This window comes from Centroberyx gerrardi, chromosome 16 (assembly GCF_048128805.1).
Source record: "Centroberyx gerrardi isolate f3 chromosome 16, fCenGer3.hap1.cur.20231027, whole genome shotgun sequence".
Lineage (NCBI taxonomy): Eukaryota > Metazoa > Chordata > Actinopteri > Beryciformes > Berycidae > Centroberyx > Centroberyx gerrardi.
Window position 1 is genome coordinate 28661317 of NC_136012.1, and position 24171 is coordinate 28685487.

General features: G+C 43.1%; 3 protein-coding genes across 4 annotated transcripts in view; 1 reads left to right on the plus strand and 2 right to left on the minus strand.

The window, feature by feature from the left end:
* The window catches only part of tbc1d2 (TBC1 domain family, member 2), a 441666-nt gene extending 430914 nt beyond the window's left edge, over window positions 1-10752 (minus strand). Inside the window, exon 1 of the mRNA XM_078289124.1 lies at window positions 10749-10752. Coding sequence (XP_078145250.1) covers window position 10749 — 1 coding nt within the window. The 5' untranslated portion in view covers window positions 10750-10752. The remainder of the gene's footprint in view (window positions 1-10748) is intronic.
* ube2d2l (ubiquitin-conjugating enzyme E2D 2 (UBC4/5 homolog, yeast), like) lies at window positions 1453-14682 on the plus strand. 2 transcript variants are annotated; one of them, XM_071895520.2, is made up of 8 exons: window positions 1453-1771; window positions 7795-7858; window positions 7990-8021; window positions 9667-9744; window positions 9904-10009; window positions 10950-11043; window positions 13783-13867; window positions 14052-14682. In XM_071895520.2, exons 1-7 carry the CDS (start codon window positions 1748-1750, stop codon window positions 13826-13828), a joined length of 444 nt encoding a protein of 147 aa, XP_071751621.1. In that variant the 5' UTR covers window positions 1453-1747; the 3' UTR covers window positions 13829-13867; window positions 14052-14682. The 2 variants fall into 2 exon arrangements, with proteins under 2 accessions (XP_071751621.1, XP_071751620.1); XM_071895519.2 differs by having other exon boundaries at window positions 13783-14682.
* A 3604-nt stretch (window positions 14683-18286) lies between these two features.
* Window positions 18287-24171, minus strand: part of nfkb1 (nuclear factor of kappa light polypeptide gene enhancer in B-cells 1) — a 47049-nt gene continuing 41164 nt past the window's right edge. The window contains exons 20-24 of the mRNA XM_078289149.1: window positions 24016-24155; window positions 21625-21694; window positions 20776-20939; window positions 20232-20352; window positions 18287-19418 (exon numbers count right to left, since the gene is read on the minus strand). Coding sequence (XP_078145275.1) covers window positions 19324-19418; window positions 20232-20352; window positions 20776-20939; window positions 21625-21694; window positions 24016-24155 — 590 coding nt within the window. The 3' untranslated portion in view covers window positions 18287-19323. The remainder of the gene's footprint in view (window positions 19419-20231; window positions 20353-20775; window positions 20940-21624; window positions 21695-24015; window positions 24156-24171) is intronic.

Below are 24171 nucleotides of genomic sequence, written 5' to 3' on the forward strand. Positions count from 1 at the left end.
TTTAGTTCACACTTCAATGTAAATGTGTCAGAGTTAGCCAAGAGGCTAATTTACATCTGTAGTCCCCGGGCAGGTCAACAACATAACAATTAGCCTACAATAAAGTAAAAAAAAACAAACAGTACATTATGTTAGGAAACATTAACAGCACAGCAGCATTAAACCGAGCGACCAGCTTGTGATACAGTATGACAGATGGGAGAAAATCATTGCGTGCATACAGCAGGGCTGCTTCAGTTGACAGGTAGGGACGAATGAATCTGAAATTGGCAAGACCAAACTTCACAGTATGGATAACCTTCTTTATGTGTTTTTTGAATGTTAAATTTGAATCCAAAATGATGCCGAGGTATTTGAATAATGATACCACTTTAAGTTTTTCACCGTTAAACAACACATCCGGCTGAGGGACCTCTGTAGTTGTTTTGGAGAAAAACATGCAAACGGTCTTACTGACATTCAGGTGCAGGCATGACTGGTTCAGCCAGTCTGATACACTGGCCTGCTTCAGATAGTTTGTATGCAGCCTGTTGTTGATAATTTATGTGAAATGTATATGGTGTAAATAATTTGTCATTACCTTTTCACAGTTATCAAATAACTGCATCATCATTAAAATGTTTTTTTCTGGAGGTCACAAAATGCTAACAAGCTTGAACTTCCGTTCAAGAGAGGAGTCGTGTTGCATTTTGAGACTTACAAAAAAAAAAAAAAACATTTTAATGATCTTGCTGTTGTTTGAAACCGTGAAAAGGTAATGACAAATTATTTACACCATATACATTTCACATAAATTATTAGAACACAGACAAAGCAACCACAGAAAATGTCGATTTATTGTTTTGCTCATAGAAACTGAATAGGATTTTGCCCTTGTACCGCACTTTGTAGCCGTGACGTTTTTGCCACGTCATCGCCATTCTTATCTATGCTGCCGCAATAAAAGTATCATCAGTGACTTAAACAACAGCATCAAAATCCCCACTCTCCGTTTTTGTCTCTCTAACCGATGTCTTTTAACAGTTTTTATATAATGCCCCAACATTGTTGCTTGTTAGTAGGCTGTGGAGGAACAGATAACGCTAGCCATTCATTCATTCATTCATTCATTCATTCAACCTCATGTCATTCATGTACCTTTGGGGCATGGAAGCCTGGGCTAAGAACAGTGTGAATCATTAGCCCTAATCTAAAAAGTGTTAGCCTTGGGTTAAATGTCTGTGTCTGAAAAGGGGTTAAACTAATCCTCGGCCAACTGTTAGCCCGGGGTCAATTTAAAATAACCCTAGGCTAAGGATGTCCTGTGTGAAAAGCCCTAAAAGCATCTATAAGACTCAATGGCCTGCAATTTCTTCCCGCCATCTTTCTCGGTGGCGTTTGCGGACCGGAAATAGCGGCAGAGTGAGACGTCTTTCCTTCTGTCACATCTTTGATAGGTATTTCTGCTACGGAAGACATTTTGAGTTGGTGCGGTCGGTTATCTGAATAGCAGCGTGAAGCCAGGCTGACGTGTTGGAAAGTCAGTCTGCTTTGTTTCGACTGACTTCTAGCTATAAATAAGACGAGGAGACGTTATAAAAAGTCGCTGACATTTATTGTTTAATCGGCGTATGTGTAGCCTAGCTAGCTAGCGCATCGCATCGAGCCAGCCACAAAACCCAGCCAAGTCCTAGATGCTAGCTAGTTAGCATCACCTAGCTGGCCTACCCTCCTCCTCCTCGACAGCCGGTCCCTTCACACAGACACAATGGCTTTAAAGCGAATTAACAAGGTAAATAACAGCCATTCCTTACATTTAATATGAACTCGAGTGGACATTTTTTTGCTTTCAAGTCGACAGAACACCAGTGTTTGTTGCTAACGCTAGCTGCCGAATATGTGGAGGCTAGCGCTAGCTTTTAGCTAGCTTGCTCTCCACCACACTGAAGCAGTCGGTCTGGATGACACACAAACATTTGATAGAAAACGTTAATAATCGTGACTATATGGGTTATACAGCAATACGGGAACGGAACTAGTAAACTAGTATGTCACTGTTAGGTTCATATTAATTGTTTCGATAGTAAGCAGCATTTGGCCAAAATCCCTGTGGCGGGGCTGTAGCTGGGCTCAGTCCAAACAATGGTCCAATTTACTGACCTAATGTTAGCTTCAGCTTTAGCTGTAGCTTCAGCCAGGCCTTCAGAAGTGTCCTATCGCCTGCTTTCATTCAGGCTCGTTAACATAGTGGAGTAACACCCAGTCTTTCAGATGGACATTTGGTATGGAGTGTCATTTTGTTCACAATTTACAATCATCGGGATTAACCTGAACCGTTTCCAATCAGAGGTTTCTCTTTCAGTTCATGCTCACACTCACAGTCAAGTGTGTGAATTCCTAACCTGCCTCATCTGAGCCGTGTTGGTGACTGTTTCTCGTCTCCAAGTCATTCAAACCTGAAAGATGAGCTGAGTGCAGGCTGTATGTCACATACCAACACACGGCAGGTTTGGTCCAGGAAACCCAAACCCTGTCACATAAGTAGTGTGTCTTGTCCCAGTGAGCTGGATCCCGTCCGGGCCTCTCTCCCCTTCTGTCCACTAGACTCATGGCGTAAAAATAGACTGCTGCTTACCCATCTGTAATAGACTGTGCCTCAGTCTGTTTCTAATGCTGCGTTCACATCGTATGGGAACGACGGTAAATACCACAGAAAATACTGTTCACTCAGCTTTCAGAAGGTAAATACTACCTGGGAACTCGGGGTTTGTGCCGTGTTCATGTCGTATTGAATTTACACTAATGTGAACTGCTGATTGGGGGGAAAACATAGGCCTCCATGTCAGCCTCGTAGTGGGGATTACAACTAGGATATGTGGGGAATTTTTGTAGGCTCTGATTTTTCCCACTTGACGTCATGATTCATGGAAGTGTGTCGACACAGGCGGTGAACATGACAACGAATCCACTGATGTCAAGTGTAGGAAGGAGGTTAATTTAAAATAAAACGAGTAATTATTTCCATCATGTAAGTCATTTTGTGATCACAGCTCTTAAAATACTGTGGCAAGACACAACGCAGTCTGGATTTCTGGTTTGTGGTTCACATTAGTGTTTGTTTTGCTGTAAAACATGAAGTCAGAGGTTTTATCACTCAGTTCATGTGTGTTAAGAGTGAAACAGCTGATCAGGAGAAACCAAAATACAGAAAACTACAATCATGGCGTCTCAATGGTTGTAAACCAAGTTGATGCTTTAAACCGTCACATTGTGCCGAGTCTTTCTTCCATATGTGAATCGAGCGTTACAAAGCCATAATCTCCTGCTGAACAAACCATGATGGCAATGTGGACGCCATGTTGGTCCTTCATGGTGATGGAAGTGACACCATCCTCTGTCTGTCTGATCTAGAACAACATGATGTAGATCTGTGACGACGCCCCAGGTGCCGCGTCACCGCTTCTCTTCAGCTCAACCCGCTTTTCTTCTTTTTCTTCATGCATCACAACCAAGCTGCAATGTTTTCAGTTGCGTCGCTTTACTTCATCGCAGAGAGAAGACCGACTGCCAACAGTTTCCACACTATGGATTTCAACAATTCATTGTTTTGTGTGTAATTAAGGTTAATTATTGGTTGAATTTTTGTCGCTGACAGGCACAGCATGAAGTAATCACAAAAAATACCGTAATTTTATTTTGATATAAAAATACAAAAAGCAAATTTCTTTTTATATTTTTTCCCGCTTCTTGTTAAATCCGTGTATATTAGCTAGTGTAAGTCGGTCAGTCCCAAAAATACACTGAGCATGTGCGGCTGTGCAGAGCCGGCCTGCTGCGTCACCTCAGCTCGGTTTCCCTCAGCAGAGACCCCGACTCAGATCCCAGCTGATTCAGTTCAGCAGGCGCCAAACTGGTCGCATCTTATCATGGATTACCTGCTTGTTTTTGTCTACTGTCCAATCAGATCAGTGGAGAGGCGGGACTTCTGCAGTGACTCTTGAAAATGATAAACATGGCGGATCACCCGGAGCTTTACGGCGTCGAGTTACAGTGATCTAAACAGAAAACGGCCTGGAGGCAAAGTAGAGCTGCGTTCCAAATTTCTGTGAAGTTTTTATCATGGATTTTCATTGTTAATAATCATTGTATAATTTAGCTAAACCACGTTGACGCCAGCCATCACAATACACGACAGATGGCCAGTAATGCACTGGGAAAACCCCGAGGCTGACTGAGAGCCAGGCCGGTACATCCTGACCTAAATTCACCTGCACATTGTTCTGTTTCACCTGGCTGATGCTCGGAGGAGAGAGGAACCTTTTACATGAAGATGATCTCTGGTCACCTGTCAAGGTACCTGACAGACTAAAACCCTGTTCACACCGGAGTAATATCACCTGGGGGACGACCACTGATTTGAAATCATTGTGGAGATCGTCTGTGATTTTAATCCCATGTGAATCTGCCGTATCTGTGAAGTAAAATCTCTCGCATGAATGACCTCCTGTGTTTTGGTGAAGACGGCTCCACTGATAATACTAATCCCATGCTAATCGAACTCTCAGCAACTTCAGATGCAATTTGTTTTGGGTGTGCAACTTCTGTCTTCCTTCTGTCATGAAGAACGGAGGCAGTTGTGGAATCTGTAGAAGAGTTTGAACACATTTTCAGCACAAACATCAAATTTTTCTTCGCTCAGTCATCAAGTAACAAACTGTAAACTCTTGACCTTACTCAGTTGTGTCCGGGACACTGGTGATTTTGGTTTCAACTTCACTTATATCCCGTGAATGTGTTTTTCAAAACACAGGGTTTGGGTGATTCATTAATTACATGATGTCCCAACATAAAACTAATCCTGTGTAAATAAGGCTTAACATGCCACCCACTTCCACTATGTTACCAGCAGGGATGGTGCGAAATTTGATATCGCAATACAAAACATGTCAGTCTGTACGTTGTGTCAGGAACATGAATGGTGATATCAGCTCCATGTTATTCTGCTGTCAGGAACATGAATGGTGATATCAGCTCCATGTTATTCTGCTGTAGTAATCACTAATGAGACTCTTGACCATCACAGTTTCACAAGCTCTCCATCCAAATTATATTACTGTCACTTTGTAATGACATTTTTAAATTGTTGTTTACATTCTAGCAGCCAATGGCATCGCTAGAAAGATTTGAGTCTCAGAAATAAACAGAATTCTGCACAGTCAGACTTTTTATTGATCACATCGTATCCTGGTTGTATTGAATCCTGAACCTCGGATCACAAATTGAATCGTATCGTGAGAGAAGCAGATCGTCCGTCACTAGCTACCAGCCAACTAGATGTTAAAGTAGGTTTCTAAATGATGGTTATGTGTAGAGTAGACTAACTTCGTAGCCTTTGACTGCTGTTTGGTAATCATTTCCGTCCTGTTAGCCGTGTTCATCACCCATCTGGCTCTGCATGCTAGCTAACGCCGACACTTGGTCCCGGTAACAAACCCGGCCACAGCTTCCTGTGTGTTTGCAGCTCGCCTTCTTTACACGACTCCCCCAGCCAGCGGCTCGCCCACCATGAGAAGATATTTACATGCATCCGGCTGAAGCTGGCGCGTGAACGGTCAGCCTCCTCAGCAGGAAACGCACCTGATTCACAAAGCAGAAGTGGGTGAAAAGCTCAACAGATCCGTGTTAGTGTAGGAACTGAGTTTAGTCTTAAACCTTTCCTCCCGTCAGCCACAGCCGGTGATGGATTCCTATTTTTTTTTAATATCAGAAATGAACCTTCAGACAGAGATTCATCGGCTGCCAGAGCGTCTGATGGACTAAAGATTTAGCAGCATCTGGCCGGGGCTAATTTACCGTCCTGGCACTGATCTTCATGCTGGTTTTTAATTAACAGTATAGTCACAGTTTGGCTCCGAAGCTGCTTTCTTATTGATACCAAGGAGCTGATCAGTCGTCTATCGGTCCACAGCTGTCACTTTAACATCAGGGATTGCATTGCCTCGTGAAATAAAAACAGGTTAATATTCTACTATACCCAGTGTCAAGCTTATTAACCTAATTAGCCATTCAGTGAATTTTTTTAAGTAGTAGACTGGCTGCCTGTTGCCTCTCTTTAAACTTTGACCTCGTCAGATAAACAAACAGCTGACAGCAGCAGCTTGGTTTCACCTGCCAGCTGACATAGAAACAGGAAACTCAAACAATCCAAGAGTCAAACAGCAGCAATAAGAGCAAAGACAGTCAGACACTGTTGAACCGGCCTGTAGTCTCTTGCTGGAGGCTGTGTGTGTGTGTGTGTGTGTGTGTGTGTGTGTGTGTGTGTGTGTGTGTGTGTGTGTGTGCTGCTGCTGCACAGGTGGGTGTGCAGACTGACTGAGTCTGATGAAAGCTCATGGACCAAAGATTACCTGCAGCTCTAAAACAAATCCAGTTTGGACCAAACTCTCTCTGAAGAAATTAACTGCAGATTTGGAAATTGCATAAGTTCATATGGTAATTTCGATTGTCTTCTTTTTTTTTTTTTCGATTAATTGTTCCGATCTACTAAGAATAGTCTAGAATTTGATATATAAGATGCCAAAAACGCAGTAACATGAATTTGTTCCCAGTTAATGAAGCCTAATAAGACAAAATAATCAGATTGTATTTTAGCCGGTGTATTAAACACGAGTCGCCTTCTCCAACACAGAGGTGAGAACCAGGTTTTCCTCTCCAGGTCTGATGTCAGGTTCCTGGAGTTAGTTATTTCCTCGCTCCGTCCCGCAGCAGAACGACAACACACTGAGCTCTGAGCCTCAGAAACACTCAGAGGCAAAACTGTCTCTTTACTAGGTGTTGATTTATTGAACAGCAGCTAGGTGCTGTAGGTGCTGCTGCCTGTCTGTCTGTCTGCTGCCTGTCTGCTGCCTGTCTGCTGTCTGTCTGTCTGCTGCCTGTCTGTCTCTCTCCAGCAGCAGCAGGCTTCACAAAACTCTGCTTTGGGATGAAGTGTTTATCCGCCCTGCAGCGTTTGATGTTTTTCACATTACAGGAGTTTTAAACGGTTAAAAACTCACTCTTTTAATCGTTTTAAAACTTGTTTTATTGTATTTTATTCTATTGTTTTTTTTTATTTCGTTTTTATTATATTGTTTTTTTTATATTTACTTTTATTTCTTTCTGTTCAGCACTTTGTGAACCCTCGCTTTTGAAAAGTGCTTTACAAATATAGTTTATTAAACGGGGAAAAAGGTTAATTTTCCCCTTTCAGGTTTTACTAAATAGATGAAACAAGATGGAAATGGATATATCTCCTCTTTTCATAATTTAACTTAACATGTTTTATAGTGAATGTAATTATTTTCTTTAATTTTTATTGTATTATCAATATTGTATGTATTGTAGTTTTCCTCAGTATTTTTGCTGTTTCTCTTTACTGCCAGCTAAAGCACTTTGCAGCTTTTATTTTGAAAAGTGCAATATAAACTTTATTATTATTGTTAAAAGTGATCTGTTGGTCAAAAGTCCCTGGTATTCCCTGATAGTATTGGTATTTCTTATGAATTCTTTTATTTCTGATCCACATCAGAAAATTGATCCAACTCTGAACTTTTCCTGTCTGGAATACAAAAATGTAATTTAGTGTGATGGGATTAACATGGCACTGTGGATTCTAATCAGAACCTCTCTCTCTTTTCCCTTTTTTTTTCTTCGTTCTCTTTCTTCATGTACTTTTTTCTTTTTCCTCTTTTTAATTTGATTTTTTCCTCTTTTTCCTTTTTCGTCTGTCTTTTCTTTTCCTCTCCTCTCCTGTCCCGTCTGTTTCCTGACCTGCAGGAGCTAAACGACCTGGCCAGAGACCCCCCGGCTCAGTGTTCAGCCGGGCCCGTCGGCGATGACAGTAAGACGCTTTTTAAAACTTCCTCACATGAAGACATGAAGACATGAAAGTGTTGCGGCTCGTCCGGCCGGTCTGTCGGACGAGTCTCTGCTCGCCTCTGATTATTAATCCCACTTCTCTTCCTCTTCCAGTGTTTCATTGGCAAGCTACTATTATGGGGCCTGTAAGTATCAAACTGCTCTGAATTACAGCGGGAATTAACACTAAAGCATTATGGGTACGATCATGATGTGACTGGGTACCAGGCAGTTATACTTATATTGGGTTAGGGTTTCAAAAGTAGACATTTTTATATACATTACTTTACATGCATTACTTTTTATATACTTACTCATTGAATTATTAAATACAAATTGTATCTAAAATTAAAAAATAAAAATGACTGAACTTAAAAATGACTAGAATTATACAGATTTGTTTTTTTATTATTATTGTTAAAAATTGCATGCCTACTTTAGAAACACCAAGTGCATCTAATCAGTTTATCTGCGGGTTTTAGAAAGTCTGAAAAGTCTTAAATGCTCTAAATTTAAAGCCTTGAAAAATATTAAAATGAAAACGCACAACTCCGCTTGCTCTCGTGTGCTAGCAGAGCACAGAGCGAACACACTGAGCATATGATAATCTTGGATCATAATTTGCATAATTTGATGCTAAAATGTAAAACGAATGCAATCTGAGTGTCAATACAGTTTTGTACAAAGATTTACTTCATCAGAGTCATCAGTGGCCTCTTTACACCTGCAGTAACATGAGTCCAGAGGTCTTTGCAGCTGGATTACATTCAGATGTCAGAAAGTGTCTCATGGATTCACACTGGGATCGGATTTCTCTTTCCCTCACAAGTCACTTCCCCTCATACATCCTTGGGACGGCAAGTGCTAAGAAAATGGCATTTTTGTAAACACTTTTTCTTACTTTTCAAAACAGAGAAAGAGATCATCTTAGACCATATACATATAAACAGAGGAGAAGACTGCTAGTTTCCTTCATTCACTTCTGTTATAAGAAGCAGCAGCAGTTAACTTCTAACTAGTTCCTACATGTGGATCTGAGACACGTTGCATCGACACTTCTTTGTTCATGTGGTCAGATGCGTCTCTGACTTCCGGAGGTGGTTTGAGTTATCGGATCACGATGCATTTACACCTGGATTTTATGCTTCTGATCACAATCCGCTCACCCAGAAGGCATGTTACAGCAGGTGGAAAGGGGCCAAAGGTGAATATGATGCGAAACACAACAAAATAAAGCACCGGCTCTGGAAAAACCGGTCCTCAAATCAGGCACTGTGGTACTTCCTCACCTCTGGTGCCACATGTGAGACTACAGAGTTCACAAGTCCAGGAGCCGTCTTGGTTAGCTGTGTGAACTCAGGAGCTTTATCTTTACACTGTATGATTCTCATCCATCTGTGGACCAAGAGGAGAATCTGTGATCCTCGTCTGCCTTAGGCAGTGAGATCTGACGTAAATATCAGATCAAGAGTAGAATCTGGAAGGACAGGGGATAAGAAAATTAAAGAAAAACATATGGGTTCACTCACAAAGTGGGAGTATTTGTTGTGTTCTTTTATCTTTCCATTTCACTTGATTTGAACTGCACTAGTTTACTTTTTAAGTCTTTTATCTTGTGGATCTTGTCTGTACTTTTGCACTTTTTAATTGTACATTTTTTACCTTTACTGTATATTTTATTACTCTGTAAAGCACTTTGAATTGCCTCAGTGTATGAAATGTGCTGTACAAATAAAGCTGCCTTGTCTTGAATGTCTGTCTCTGATGTCTCCTTGTGTTTTCCTGTTGCAGAATGACAGTCCCTACCAGAGCGGCGTATTTTTCCTGACTATTCATTTCCCTACAGATTATCCCTTCAAACCACCCAAGGTCAGTCGGCTTCTCCATCACTCTCCCCTCTGTGAAGTACTGTGAATGTCTTATATGTGTAACATTATTAATAACCTGATGCGTTGAGGTCAGCGCTATCTTTCCTGTTTCCTGTTCCGAGTCCGCCGAGTCATTTCTCTCCCTCCCTTCCTCCTCCAGGTCGCCTTCACGACAAGAATTTATCACCCAAATATTAACAGTAATGGCAGCATCTGCTTGGATATTTTGAGATCGCAGTGGTCTCCAGCATTAACTATCTCTAAAGGTGAGAGACTCTTCCATCCTAAATTCAGTTCAGGTCGGCTCTGTTGGTGTCAGAGGGGTTTGAGCCGTGATGCAGAGCGAGAATTCACATTTTAATTTCAGTTTTTTTGATGCGTCCTCCTGCTCATTTGAAATGGTTTTGTAGCTGAGACTAATTTTAAGCTCAGTAGCTGTTAAAAGTGTAAATGGATTGAAGGTGCGGTGTAGTCCCACCACTCTGCTGTGTGTGAATGTGTTTTGTTTTTGTTCCTTGGGAAGAACTTGGCCTTTTCTTCAGAGTAAATATTCTCTCTTTACTGTAAATATCCAGTGTGCAGGTGTTGAAAAGACTCAGGTGACTTTTTCTTTACGGTGCAGAAGCAGCTTCCCTTTCCTCTCCACTGACACCTTACTGGATCTTAATAATCATACTTTACATTATTATAAAATATGACGGCTATAATGCACCATAAGTGTTATTTTTCATGTTTTCTGTATGAAGCACCAGGAGTATCCCATGTTCCAGATCAAATTTCATTCCAAAATGTCAAATCCACATCAGAAGTGTTTTGCTGCCTGAAATTCAGAATCTCAAACAAATTTGAAAAACTTTTATGTCTTAAGATGAGTCACAGCTTTCATAGTAAACTGTAGCAGGTTTATTATACACAACAGCAGTTATTTTCTGAGAGTTGAGGACTTTTTTTTTTTGTTGTTTATTTTTTTTCCAAAACAGTGGAGATCTCATTTTGGAATTAAACTTAATTAAACTGTATGTTCCTGCATCAGTGTTGGAGACAAATTCCTGTACATTTATTGTATTTGGAAAATAAAGGGATTGTGGTTCCGGTATTTTACGGTAATAGAATCCATTTTAATGTTAATTTAGTGCTGCTGTGCTTTAGGCATTTGTTTTCTAACTCACACCTTGGTAACCTGATGATTTTGTGTTTTCTTTGCAGTCCTTTTGTCCATTTGTTCTCTGTTATGTGACCCAAACCCTGACGACCCGCTAGTGCCAGAGATCGCCCGCATCTACAAAACAGACCCCATTAAGTAAGTTCCCATCTACAAAACACAAACCAGTAAGTTCCCATCTACAAAACACAAACCAGTAAGTTCCCATCTACAAACCAGACCCCATTAAGTAAGTTCCCATCTACAAAACAGAAACCAGTAAGCAAGTTCCCATCTTCAAAATGGAAACCAATAAGTTGCCATCTACAAAACAGACACCAGTAAGTTCCCATCTACAAAACAGAAACCAGTAAGTTCCCATCTACAAAACAGACCCCATTAAGTAAGTTCCCATCTACAAAACAGAAACCAGTAAGTTCCCATCTTCAAAACAAACCAATAAGTTCCTATCTACAAAATAGAAACCAGTAAGCAAGTTCTCAGCTACAAAACAGAAATCGATGAGTTCCCATCGACAGGTCGCCAAAAATTAGTTCCCAAAAATGTGTCCCACCTTTGTAATGATTTCTGAATGTATTGATATGAACATGTTCACCTCTACATGACAGTGGAGTCGTGCTCATCAGGTTCACTGTCACTGCTGAATAGATGCAGTTCATGAATGTTTGCAGATTCCTGGTTAATCTTGGGAGTTTTCAAGCCTTTTTTCCATGAGATTTCAGCTATTTCAGTCTGGCAGTGCTGTGTAGGCTGAAGGCTTCTACTGTACTACTACTAGACGTAAATAATTTCTCTTTGCTGGTATCAACCGGTTCAGTTTTCCCTACAAAGCAAAGGACATTTGACATGGAACCTGATCAGGACAGGAACCCAACATTTGTCCAGCACAGTATGTGGTCAATCCTCAAAACCCAGCAGCCGGCTAGAGGTTTAGAACAGGACTACAGAAGCTGGTTGGCGACCTGGAGAGGGGACGAACTTACCAGACAAACATTTCTTAGCATTTCTCTGGAGACCGGCGGCCGTTTCCCAGCCTGAACTTGACCTGAATAATAACCCGTATAACACTTCACACTAAAAATGGGGGAGAAAAGCTGCTGCAAACAGGCAACCCAGAGGCTTTTAACCAGAGTGTCCCGCTCCTCCATCAGGTATAACAAACTAGCGAGGGAGTGGACAGAGAAGTATGCCATGCTGTGAGGGTAAGACCCGTCCGCCCGGTCGCTGTCTGTTTACTCTGCACCGATGAAACTACTAATGCGGCAGATCAGGTTCTAGATTTACTCACCAGCCCGCCTGGCCGGACGGATCGGTCTGTGATCGTCACTTCTGGGACTGCTGGCTGCGTTTCAGTCTTCCTGCTCGGGAAATGTTGTTTGAAACTTTCCAGAAGCTTGGATTTGCCTTTTTAAAGCACGTTAATGTAAAGCATGGTCAAACACACAGACTCAGCAGTGTGTTTGGTTCAGGTGTTCAGACCAGAGCTTCTGTTAGAGGACAGTTCCAGCGTTTTGTTCATGCCTTTAATGTTAATTCTGACAGTTTCTACCTGCTGCTCCATGATTACAGATATTTTTTAATCTGTCTCCAAACCTCTGTCTCATTCACTTCCATTCAATCCAAACAGCAGAGAAAACAACTGGATTCAGTCGGTAAAGATAATCCAAGAAGAGGCAAGATGCTGCTTCTGGTTCCTAACTTGTCCGTTTTCTGCTTCTTACTTTCCAAAATAAATCTTTCAACCAATAGCTATCGTTCTCTGTGGCTCCGTTAGGCCCCGCCTCCTGTCAATCAACCCAGTTAAGCCAACAGACTAAAGCCAGACTCTTCCTCCAGCTACAGTCTGGAACATGAAACGGAAAGTAAAGCTAGATTTAAACTGCTGCTCTCGTAATATTTAGACAGTTTGTTTCAGAATATTTACTGTGAAAAACAACTAAGACAAACATGATGCTAACATGATGGAAGACGGAGGGAATGAAGGAAATGAGCAGAAACTCCAATCAGACCGAACTGTCCTGTAAGGCTCGTTAGTTCCTGCAACAGTCAGATTTAAATTTAGTAAGAATAAAAATATTACAGAAAATAATAATTACACAACTGAACATGTTGAAACTCCAGCAGGTAAAGATGCAGCTTCTTCACTTCTTCTTCACAGCTGTTGGAAGCTTTCTGTCAGACAGTTTTCTGTAGGAATAATTGGCTGCTGTGATCAGATTGTTTTGGTTTTTAAAGCATCTTGGGTCTGGTTTTGTCGTCGGTAGCTGCGGTTACATGAGCCATATTTTTTCCTTCTGAATGAAAAAATATTCATTCCGCCACAAGCAACACTTCTGTCAGAACATACGACTCCAAAAGTGTCAGAAACAGACGTTTTGTTTTGCCCCGAAATGATCGGGTCCGCTTGTAATTTCCTTCGGCATACCCTGAAACTGGCCCGGGTGGGCGGAGTCAGCACCGGATATATAAAAACAGGCTGCACCTCCTTCATCCAGCCCGAGCGCCCCGGGGTTCACAACAAGCTCAGCCGTTCAAATTCTCCCAGAAAGAAGTAAATGTCATTGACATCATTACATCAGATGGGCGAGCGTGTGCAGAAAGAGTCGAGATACTCAACCAAAGAAAGTGATCAGAAGGAGCGTTTACATATTATTAAAGGGTTAAACCATCGCTCTGAAACAGAATGAAATGTAATTCAGATCGGGCCGGTTTATTCTCATTGAGGAGTTTCTATGAGGCGTTTTTGGGCTGCTGTTCTGATCACTAGTGGAAGAAAAGGCTCATGTAAACGCAGCAGTGTGTGTTGAAGCATCAGGAGGCGTGCTGGTCTCTCCTGCCGGACTGCAGATCTGATCTGACCTGTCTTCCTGTCTGCAGGTACAACAAGACAGCTCAGGAATGGACTCAGAAGTACGCCATGTGATCCCGGTCCTCATCTACTTCCTTATAGCTGGAATAAACTGTCAGTTACTGTTCTTTTTGCCCATTTGGCCACACCTCCTCTCATCAGCCAATAACAGCAATTTGTTTTGATTTTTGCCCCCTCCTCCCCCCCCCCCCCCCCCTCCCTCCCCTCCCCCCAACTTAAATTGATCCAAATGCTTTTAGAAATGTCTTCATCTGCCCTTTCTCTGCTTTTCCAAAAGATGCCAAGGGCTGAGAACTCTTATGTGGAGCATGTTATCTGTATAGAAACCAACCACAGCCACTTTGTACCGAGCGCTGCTCAACAGGAAGGTGCCAACTCCAGAAAAGAAACAAGAAACATGTTCAAACCACAGATTCTCCTCATGCCGTCATGTTTAAACCGGGGTCAACATGGTGCAATCACGTGTCTGTGAGCTTTTACCAATAACTAGTAGGGAACTCGAGGTCTGTGAATATTATACACTCACTATTAAAACTGACTGTTTGAATAGAGAACTGCTAAAAAAAAATACACCGGCAGGTTAATAAGAAAAAAAAACATTTTATGCATGTCAATAATAGAAGTAATTGGTTCATGTGCTGCTGAGAACGGACGGAGGCGAGGAGTGCAGATATGTCCACTTTTAAAAAGGTGATTTGGGTTTTTTTTCTTTCCTTTTTGTTACCGTTCTTTTTTCGGGGGTTTGTTTTTAGACCGGAGAGCCATTAGTTTATCCATCATCCACAACACTGTTCTCCTCTTTTTGCACTGAAGATGTTATTCAAAGCTCTCAACGGCTGATTGATCAACTAATAGCTCTGCTATGTGATGGTTTATTTTTTTTTCTCAATAAAGTTGAACAAATTGCAGTTTTGATGTCCTGTGGTTTGTTTTTTCTTCAGTTTGGGGAAATTTATGTCGCTGGTGTGTCTTAATGTTTTTGTGCTTTTTGGGGCAACAAAGTCAAAAACTAATTTTACAGCCAGATGAGAAAATCATATTGAAAAACGGAAATACCTGGAAGAGCCGCTGTGTCGGCTCCTCATGTCGCTCTGCTGTTCATCTCATGTTTCTGACTTGAAGACGAGGGAAACTGTCTCAGATATTACAACAACAAAGAGTTAAAGAGGAAGGAACGACCGATCTGTTAGATCAGGAACTGTAATCTGATCACTGGAACTGGAACAGTAAAGCCTTCCTTTCCTCCTTTACAGGGAAAAGTAATCTGATTACAGTAACTCATTACTTTGTGACGTGTTACCCCCAAACACTGCTTCAGTAAAAAGCAGCGTTTGGTTTCCCTACAGGGAGACTCTTCCCCTCCACAGGGAGGTCAGAGGTCAGGGACTCAGCAGCAGGTGGAGGGTTTGGATCCAGGTCGGCCTCCTTTATAATAAAAGCAGCTTCATCAGCTCCAGTTATCAGTTTCCTTACATCTTTACAGCTTTACATCTCCCATTCTACTTTCTGTGACTCTTCTCTAGAGAGACTCCACTGAGGTCAACAGCAGAATCAGCCTCGGGTCCGAGATCACCAACCAACAGTAAAGAGGTCAGAGGTCACAGCACCCAGACAGTAGAGACCAATCTGATGTAATTTTGTAGGTTGTTAGTTAACGTTTCTGCCGTGGTGTGAAGTCCAAAATCCAAACGCCAGAAATCAAGTCTGCTACAGAGAGGCTTAGTAACTAAACTACATTTTGTTCCATGAAAGTTAATAAATCAGCTTTTTGAAAGATTTTTCATCTTTCAATTAATCTTTACATCAATTGCTGCAAGTGGAAAGTGGACTGTAACGGTCTCTGGCCTGCAGATGGAAATCAATTCAGCCCTTTTTTGGGGTATTTTTTGAAAAGCCCATTCATATTTCCCGTATGGATTTTGTGCCACACACCAGGAGGCGGAGATGTGAATCTATGGAAGACAAAATGTCGACTTCCACTTGCAGCTTGTTTAGTCTGAGAGACTTGAGGCTTCGCTCTGATTCGTCTGTTTTGACTCTGAACGCTTCACAAACCACTTGACACACAAATATAAAAAAAACAGGAACACTTTTATTAAAAAAAACATGACAATAAAACCAATTAAAAGCACATTTGAACTGTACAGTGCCGTTTCACAGGGTACAAGTATAAATATTCCTCCTCAGATGCAAAGTGATGGCGTGCCGAGCGAAGCTTTGGCTTCAGACTGAAGAGACGGCGGGTCGAACGCCGCCGATTCTTTACACATCCACTTCCTGTCCACAGCCTTTTGTCAATTACATTAACAGTGAAGGAGAGCTCATTTGCATAATAACTTTAACCATTGTAACTAAAAGAAACAAGAAGAAGAAACCAAACTAAAACAAACTATTAGAACATCAAGCACCAAACAGGTTTAGGGTTTAGGGGGGAAGGAACCAAGGGCTTAGTTAAGTGTTTAGGGTGTAGGAGTTAAGGGATTAGGAAAGGAGTCGAGGGTTCATGCTGCGTTCAGGTCATGTGGGAAGAAGCGTGAGAACAGGAAAACGTCTCATTACGACTTGGAAGCGTTAACGTGTTTCAACTCGTTGGAACGCCTCACATCCTAAATAATTTGTACTTCTGAATTTAAAATCAACTGTAAACAAAGTGCAGGAGATGTGACCGTATTACTGCAAAAATAACCGATAATTTAGACTTTCATCCTCTTGGATGCCGACCTCGGTGGACTGGCTGAGTGTTTCCTGCCTGGCGACACTTCTGTAGTTCAGAGAAATCAGAGCTGCGAAAAGTCCAATTTATCCGACTTTCGTTTCGTCGTTCGCAGCCGGTAGCTCGTATTTATTGTAAATCCGATGTGACCTGAACGCAGCAATCGGGGTAGGGGTTAGGATTCAGGGTGTACGAGTCAAGGATTTAGGGGATAGGGGTCAAGGGTTTAGGGTTTAAAGGGTCGGGGGTTTGGGTCTGGAGGTTAAGGATTTAGCAACGGGTCCACTTGTTATTCACGCCGGCTCCGCTCCAATCGCTCACCGCTCCGCTCAAAAAAAGAAAAAAGCTGCGTTGTATTTTAATTATAGCTTAAACACTAGCCTGGCATCGCCAGACTAATTCGGCGCAGATGCATTTCTGGGTCGGACTCGGGCGTGCTTCCACATGGTGTGAGCGGTACCGGAGCGGGATGGAGCGGGAGATAAGGCGCCGCTCCAGCTTTTTAAAAAATCCGCTCACCGCTCCACCCAAAATCCTCCCGCTCCGCTCCGCTCACATGCTCTGGTAGGCGGCGCAGGCGGACTTCGCCGGTAAAATCAAGTGCAAAACACACCCGGCGGGTGTTGCCTGTATATTTTACAACAACAGTCCTTACTTCACACACAAAACGTGTTGCACAAGGACAGAAAAGCATTATATGCTAAATTACATCTTGCAAGAGAAAATGTAAATTTTGTCTGGTTCTCTTTCTAACTCCGTTCAGTATCTCAGCCAATAGGAGAGCGCTGGTGACGTCATCGCCGGTCTCAGCCGCCAGGTTGAAGCGGGCCGCCCGGCGTACGCCGCGGCGTCGCCCGTTTTAACATCAGGTGCCGACTCCGCCCGCCCGGGCCAGTTTCGACGTACGCCGGGTGGAATTACAAGTGGACCCATTTAAAGAGAAACTAAACCCCAAACTCAAATCTGCCATCTGCTATTGGCCGATCTTTGGTGCCAGGTGATGATGTCACCGCCTGTTGTACTCTAGAAGGTGACATGGCTTTGAGTTTGGGGTTTAGTTTCGTCGAGGGTTGAGGGGGTAGGAGTCAAGGGTCAAAGGTTATTGGTATCAGTTTAGCTGGCTGGGTTGAGGTCAGGGGTTAAAGGTCAGGACTGTCCTGAAGTGATAACCTGATGTAAATGTGACAAACATGAACAGATAAATGTCTTTACAGGTTAGAACTGGAACCAGGTTTAGATTTGGAAAAACAAAATGCCGTCTGCAGTGAGATTCCTCAAAGTTTTGAATTTCTTTTTCTTTAGTTTTTCTGATTCTTGCAGGTTTTAAACAAACAGCAGAGAGGTGACGGACAGACGGTCGGCGGCCAAAACATCAAAAACACGAAACCCTCGCCGGGCGCTGCGGTTTAAAGGGCGTCGACCTTTAACCTCGTCTGCATACTGAAGGCTAACGAGCCTCAATCCTACCTGTCATGATTACAGTCGTTTCATTCTCAGTCGCACCTGATCCCCGTTCAGAGTCTCCTGGCTCCAACATGAAGACAGGAACAAACTGAACAAACTGTTTACAGGTGATTTTTATTTTTACCACAGCCAGGGAAACGGGGGTAATATAACATTCTGGAAAAACACTCAGAATTTCAGAGATTAAAGAAAAAAACTCAGAAATTCGAACCATGTTGCTTCACTTCACCAGGTAGAATCAACCAGGACGAACAGTTCAGTGTCAGAAGGGTTTTCTAGCAAATTTCTGACATCAATCTCAGAAATTATTCGTTTCTTTCTTGCAAATTTCTGAGTGTTTTTTTTCTTGCAAGAAAAAAGAAATTCAGAGTTTTTCTCAGAATATGACCTTCCTTCTGCCGGCTGTGTTAAAAATACAATTTCACCACCAACGACCCTGAAACACCGAACTGAGACGCTTCTGGCAGAAACAGTCCGTCCTCATCAGGCTTTCTGGGAGAAACAGACAGACTGACAGAGAGTGACTGACTGACTGACAGAGTAACTGACTGACTGACAGACAGAGTGGATTCTGAGGCAGACAGACCTGAAACACAACAGACATCACAACACAACATCTTCAGGAGAAAACAGACGGTTCACACTCAAGAAGCAGCAGGAGGTCTTCCACACCGTCCAGGTTCTCACTCTGCTCCGTTTTTGATTTTTATGAATGCAGAAGGAACGTCGAGCACAAACGGTTCTGCTTGACGTTCCTTCATAAAAGAACATAAAAAGTTTTGGGAGAAAATCCACTTCTTCTTGAGTGCGAACGATCCGTTTTCTATCAGTTCATCGGTCGGCTAGATGTTCAGAACAGAAGAGACTCGGGTGAAGTGGACTCTCTGAACGGCAGGCGGACCGACTCGGAGACCGGGACCTGTCGAGTCTCTGCCGGTGTTCCTGTCCCGTAGAGCGAGGTACAGGTTTTACATTCTTTGGTTTGGAGTGTTGTTGGGCCGAAGAAGTCCAAATCACAAAACATTTACTTTGTCGTTTCTTTCTACAAAACATGATTAAAATGTCGTTCATTTTTTTTTTTTTGCCCTTTGTAATCCATTTCTTTTTAAAACACGTTACAAACTCACCCATGTTTTCCATACTGTCATGTAAATGCCGCAGTTCAACACACATTTAATTACAAATATATAAAAAGGTTCGCTGTGACCGTTAGAAAAACATTCAGCCCTAAAAAGCAAAATGGAGGAGAGTTTCCCTCCGTCTGTTCCAGAGGAAAAACTCTGTTCAGTCTGGAGCGATGGACACTCTCCCTCTTTCTCTCTCTCTCTCTCTCTCTCTCCCTCTGTGTCTCGGAGACGGACCAATCAGGACGTCACGCTGTGGAAAGCTCCACCCCGCTGTCACACACCCCGCTGTCGATCTGAGCGTCCACCTTCAGATCCTGAACCCGAGCGGACAGACTCTCACCTGAGAGAGAGAGAGAGAGAGAGAGAGAGGAGAGGGAGAGAGAGAGAGAGAGAGAGAGAGAGAGAGAGGGGGAGAGACAGGGAGGGAGAGAGAGAGAGGGAGAGAGAGACGGAGAGAGAGAGAGGATCCTTCACTTTCATTTCCCTTCAGTGTTTCATACAGCTTCATCCAGGAGTGACTGAACAACATGAGTGTTTAGTATTTATTTACTAATTCATATAAGACATCTGAACCCTACAAATTCATTTCTCTAGATTTCATCTTTTCAAATTTGTCAGACTGTGTTGGATAAAGGTCAGAAGAGCGAATTAGTGACAGAAAATAGTCGATAATTGTTTATAATATGCTGAAGTACCTAATAAGTAATTTTTACTTTTAATATTGCTGTGGTGCCAAACTCTGCTTATGGACAGAGTGTGGGTAAAAGTAAAATAAGTATCATAACTTATGGTAACTACACTTATATTATTACTATTTTTTCATATGTACATTCAGGCTGTTATTAGTTTCCCAATTTAATTATTCACACAATTACCACCCATGGACTAATTCATTTATTTTTTATACATGTTTTTCATGTTTCCTAGTTCTTATATGTAACTGATTTCACTTTAATACAACTACAACTTTGATTTTCTTTTCTTTTATTATTTTCATTATCATGTAAAGTGATGCAGGGCGGAGTGGGGGGTGGGGAGGTGGAAAAAGAGTACAACTGAATATATACAGTATGTATTCTTGACGTTATTGTTTTATACTTCCCATAAAAACAATAAACAGATTAAAGAAAAGCATCAGCCGGTCTGTGCTCACCCATCATCACGTCTGTCTCCTCCTGCAGGCGCTGCAGCTCCTCCTGCAGGACGCTCAGCGCACTGCAGTTCCCTACTGACCTCAGACCAGATAACAGATCCCTCACTGTCCCGCCTGACACCTGCAGCACACACACACACACACACACACACACACACTCTGTCAGGGTCAAGGGTCAAGTTCAGGGGGTCAGAGAGGGGTGGGGGGGCTCTGAGGGGCGGAGTCTAACAGGAAGATCAGGACTGGAAATGCAGGTTGAACTTTGGAAAGATTAATCAACATTGAGAAGTTTTATGTTCTCTATGTATGTGTGTGTGTGTGTGTGTGTGTGTGTGTGTGTGTGTGTGAGAGTATGAAGGTGTGTGCGTGTGTGTGTGTTTGCGTGCAAGGTTTTGTGTGGATGCTTCTTTGTACGTGTGTGTCTATGCTTGTATGTATGTGTGTGTTCCTCTGTGTGTGTGCATATGCTTGTGTGTGTGTGTGTGTGTTCCTCTGTGTGTGTGCATATGCTTGTGCGTGTGTGTGTGTGTGTGTGTGTGCGTACCTCGTAGCTGTCCAGCAGAGTGGCGGCGGGGGAGGGGCTCAGTCTGAAGGCGGAGTTCAGGATGCCGAGGCCCAGACTGTGAGCCAGGCTCTCCCAGCAGCCCTCGCCCTCCAGAGCGTCACACAGCGCCCGCTTCACCTCCACACACAGCCCCGCCAGGTCACCTGCTCTCACACACACACACACACACACACACACACACACACACACACACACACACACACACACACACACACAGGGAAAGACAGCATTATAACAGTGATCATGCAAGAGTAGATTTCTTGGGAAAGAAACAGAATCAGAGAGAAGGAGAGAAGGAAGGAAAGATATTTTGTGAGGTTTTTCTTAAAAAGTTGAACTTCAGCCTCCGATGGAAGATCTGAACTGACTGCTGTTCACATTTGATCAGATTTTTCTTGTTAGATGTGATTTGGAAGACAACTGAACATTTCCAGGACTTTCCAAAACTAATTCAGAGTGCTTCCATGACCTAAAACTGTCCCTTCTTCCTTCCTGGTTTGTTGTTGTTTTCCAATCTGAAAATCATCTAAATGCAATGAAAACAGATTCTGACCCATTTGTTAAATTCCCTGATATTCCCTGTCTGGAATAAACCTCTCAATATTCCAGGACCAAAGGGAACGCTGCCATGTGATAACCGCAGTGATGACCTTCCTCTTTCCACTAAGATCCACATCAGGTTTCCACACAGCTGCTCTCACACACACACACCACACACACACACACACACACACACACACACACACACACACACACACACACACAGCTTCAGTCAGAGTGACATCACCTCCTGTGGGCTGTCTGATGGTTTTAGGGATGTGATCTCACCTTGAGGAGGGATGTAGGATCTGTTGGAGGGTTTTGGTTCGTACTCTTTACCGTTCAGAAGCTCCAACACCTGGAATCACACACACACACACACACACACACACACACACACACACGCACACACACACACACACACACCATGTACAGACAGACAGGGAAACAGGATGAAAAGTGTCTCATGTCTCTGCACAACCAGAACTGGAGACCAACAGATTCATACATGACATTTATCAGAATGGGAGATTACTACAGACACACACTGCTCACTGACTGTCTGTCAAGTCAGTCGAGTCGGACTCTACTCTGAACATCTGGCTGGCTGGTGACACAGTGAAACAGTGACACGGTGAAACAGTGAAACAGTGACACGGTGAAACAGTGAAACAGTGACACGGTGAAACAGTGACACAGTGAAACAGTGACAGTGAAGCAGTGAAGCAGTGAAACAGTGAAACAGTGACACAGTGAAGCAGTGAAGCAGTGAAACAGTGAAACAGTGACACAGTGAAGCAGTGAAACAGTGAAGCAGTGAAACAGTGACACAGTGACAGTGAAACAGTGACACAGTGAAGCAGTGAAGCAGTGAAACAGTGACACAGTGAAGCAGTGAAACAGTGAAGCAGTGAAACAGTGACACAGTGAAGCAGTGAAGCAGTGAAACAGTGAAACAGTGACACAGTGAAGCAGTGAAGCAGTGAAACAGTGAAACAGTGACACAGTGAAGCAGTGAAACAGTGAAGCAGTGAAACAGTGACACAGTGACAGTGAAACAGTGACACAGTGAAGCAGTGAAGCAGTGAAACAGTGACACAGTGAAGCAGTGAAACAGTGAAGCAGTGAAACAGTGACACAGTGAAGCAGTGAAGCAGTGAAACAGTGACACAGTGAAGCAGTGACACAGTGAAACAGTGACGCAGTGAAGCAGTGAAGCAGTGAAACAGTGACACAGTGAAGCAGTGAAACAGTGACGCAGTGAAGCAGTGAAGCAGTGAAACAGTGAAGCAGTGAAACAGTGACACAGTGAAGCAGTGAAACAGTGAAACAGTGACACAGTGAAACGGTGAAGCGGTGAAACAGTGAAACGGTGACACGGTGAAACGGTGAAACAGTGAAACGGTGAAACAGTGACACGGTGAAGCGGTGAAACAGTGAAACAGTGAAACAGTGACACGGTGAAACAGTGAAACAGTGACACGGTGAAACAGTGAAACAGTCTGCAGGTCAGTCAGACTCTGGCAGGAAGCCAGACTGTTGCAGCTTCTCCTTCCTAAAATAACTTCTTGGCACAAACAGACAGAGACAGAGTGTATCCAAACTACTATTAACACACTACTACTACTACTACTGTTACTGCCACTACTACTACTAGTACTACTACTACTACTACTACTGTTACTGTTACTGCCACTACTACTACTGGTACTACTACTACTACTACTGTTACTGTTACTGCCACTACTACTACTAGTACTACTACTACTACTACTACTACTGTTACTGTTACTGCCACTACTACTACTACTGCTACTACTGTTACTGCCACTACTACTACTACTACTACTACTACTACTACTATTACTACTACAACTACTACTGCTACTATTACTGTTACTACCACTACTAGCTGTACTATTACTGATATTAATAATGCTACTACTGCAACAACTATTACTGCCACCATTCCTACTACTACTATTGTTGCTACTACTACTACAGCTACTATTCAACTAATACTAATAGTAATACTAATACAGTTTTAAGCATGTAGCTCTTTTTAGTGGATTCAAAGCACATAAAATAGTGAAGGAAATGTTCTCAGGAGAAAAGACAGAAAGTGAACCCTGAGGTGAGCTGGAGGGAAACAGCTGGAGGGAAACAGCTGGAGGGAAACAGCTGGAGGGAAGCAGCTGGAGGGAAACAGCTGGAGGGAAGCAGCTGGAGGGAAACAGCTGGAGGGAAGCAGCTGGAGGGAAACAGCTGGAGGGAAACAGCTGGAGGGAAACAGCTGGAGGGAAGCAGCTGGAGGGAAGCAGCTGGAGGGAAGCAGCTGGAGGGAAACAGCTGGAGGGAAACAGCTGGAGGGAAACAGCTGGAGGGAAACAGCTGGAGGGAAGCAGCTGGAGGGAAACAGCTGGAGGGAAGCAGCTGGAGGGAAACAGCTGGAGGGAAGCAGCTGGAGGGAAACAGCTGGAGGGAAGCAGCTGGAGGGAAACAGCTGGAGGGAAACAGCTGGAGGGAAACAGCTGGAGGGAAGCAGCTGGAGGGAAGCAGCTGGAGGGAAACAGCTGGAGGGAAACAGCTGGAGGGAAACAGCTGGAGGGAAACAGCTGGAGGGAAACAGCTGGAGGGAAGCAGCTGGAGGGAAGCAGCTGGAGGGAAGCAGCTGTCTACCTGCGGCGTGGCGGCCATGTTGAGAGGAGTGGTTCCTGGGATGTAGCCTTCATCCTCCTCCTCCTCCTTCTCCTCTTCACTCCCACAGCACTCCTCCCTGAAGAACAGCGGCTCAAAGTTCTCCTTATGAGGGTCTGCACCTGCACACACACACAC

What these genes read in the sequence shown, in the direction of transcription:
- ube2d2l (XM_071895519.2), top strand. Translation starts at nt 1,748, where the DNA reads ATGGCTTTAAAGCGAATTAACAAG. An exon ending in AGCATTAACTATCTCTAAAG is followed by an intron (nt 10,010 to 10,949) that starts GTGAGAGACTCT and finishes TTTTCTTTGCAG; the next exon opens with TCCTTTTGTCCATTTGTTCT. An exon ending in TACAAAACAGACCCCATTAA is followed by an intron (nt 11,044 to 13,782) that starts GTAAGTTCCCAT and finishes TCCTGTCTGCAG; the next exon opens with GTACAACAAGACAGCTCAGG.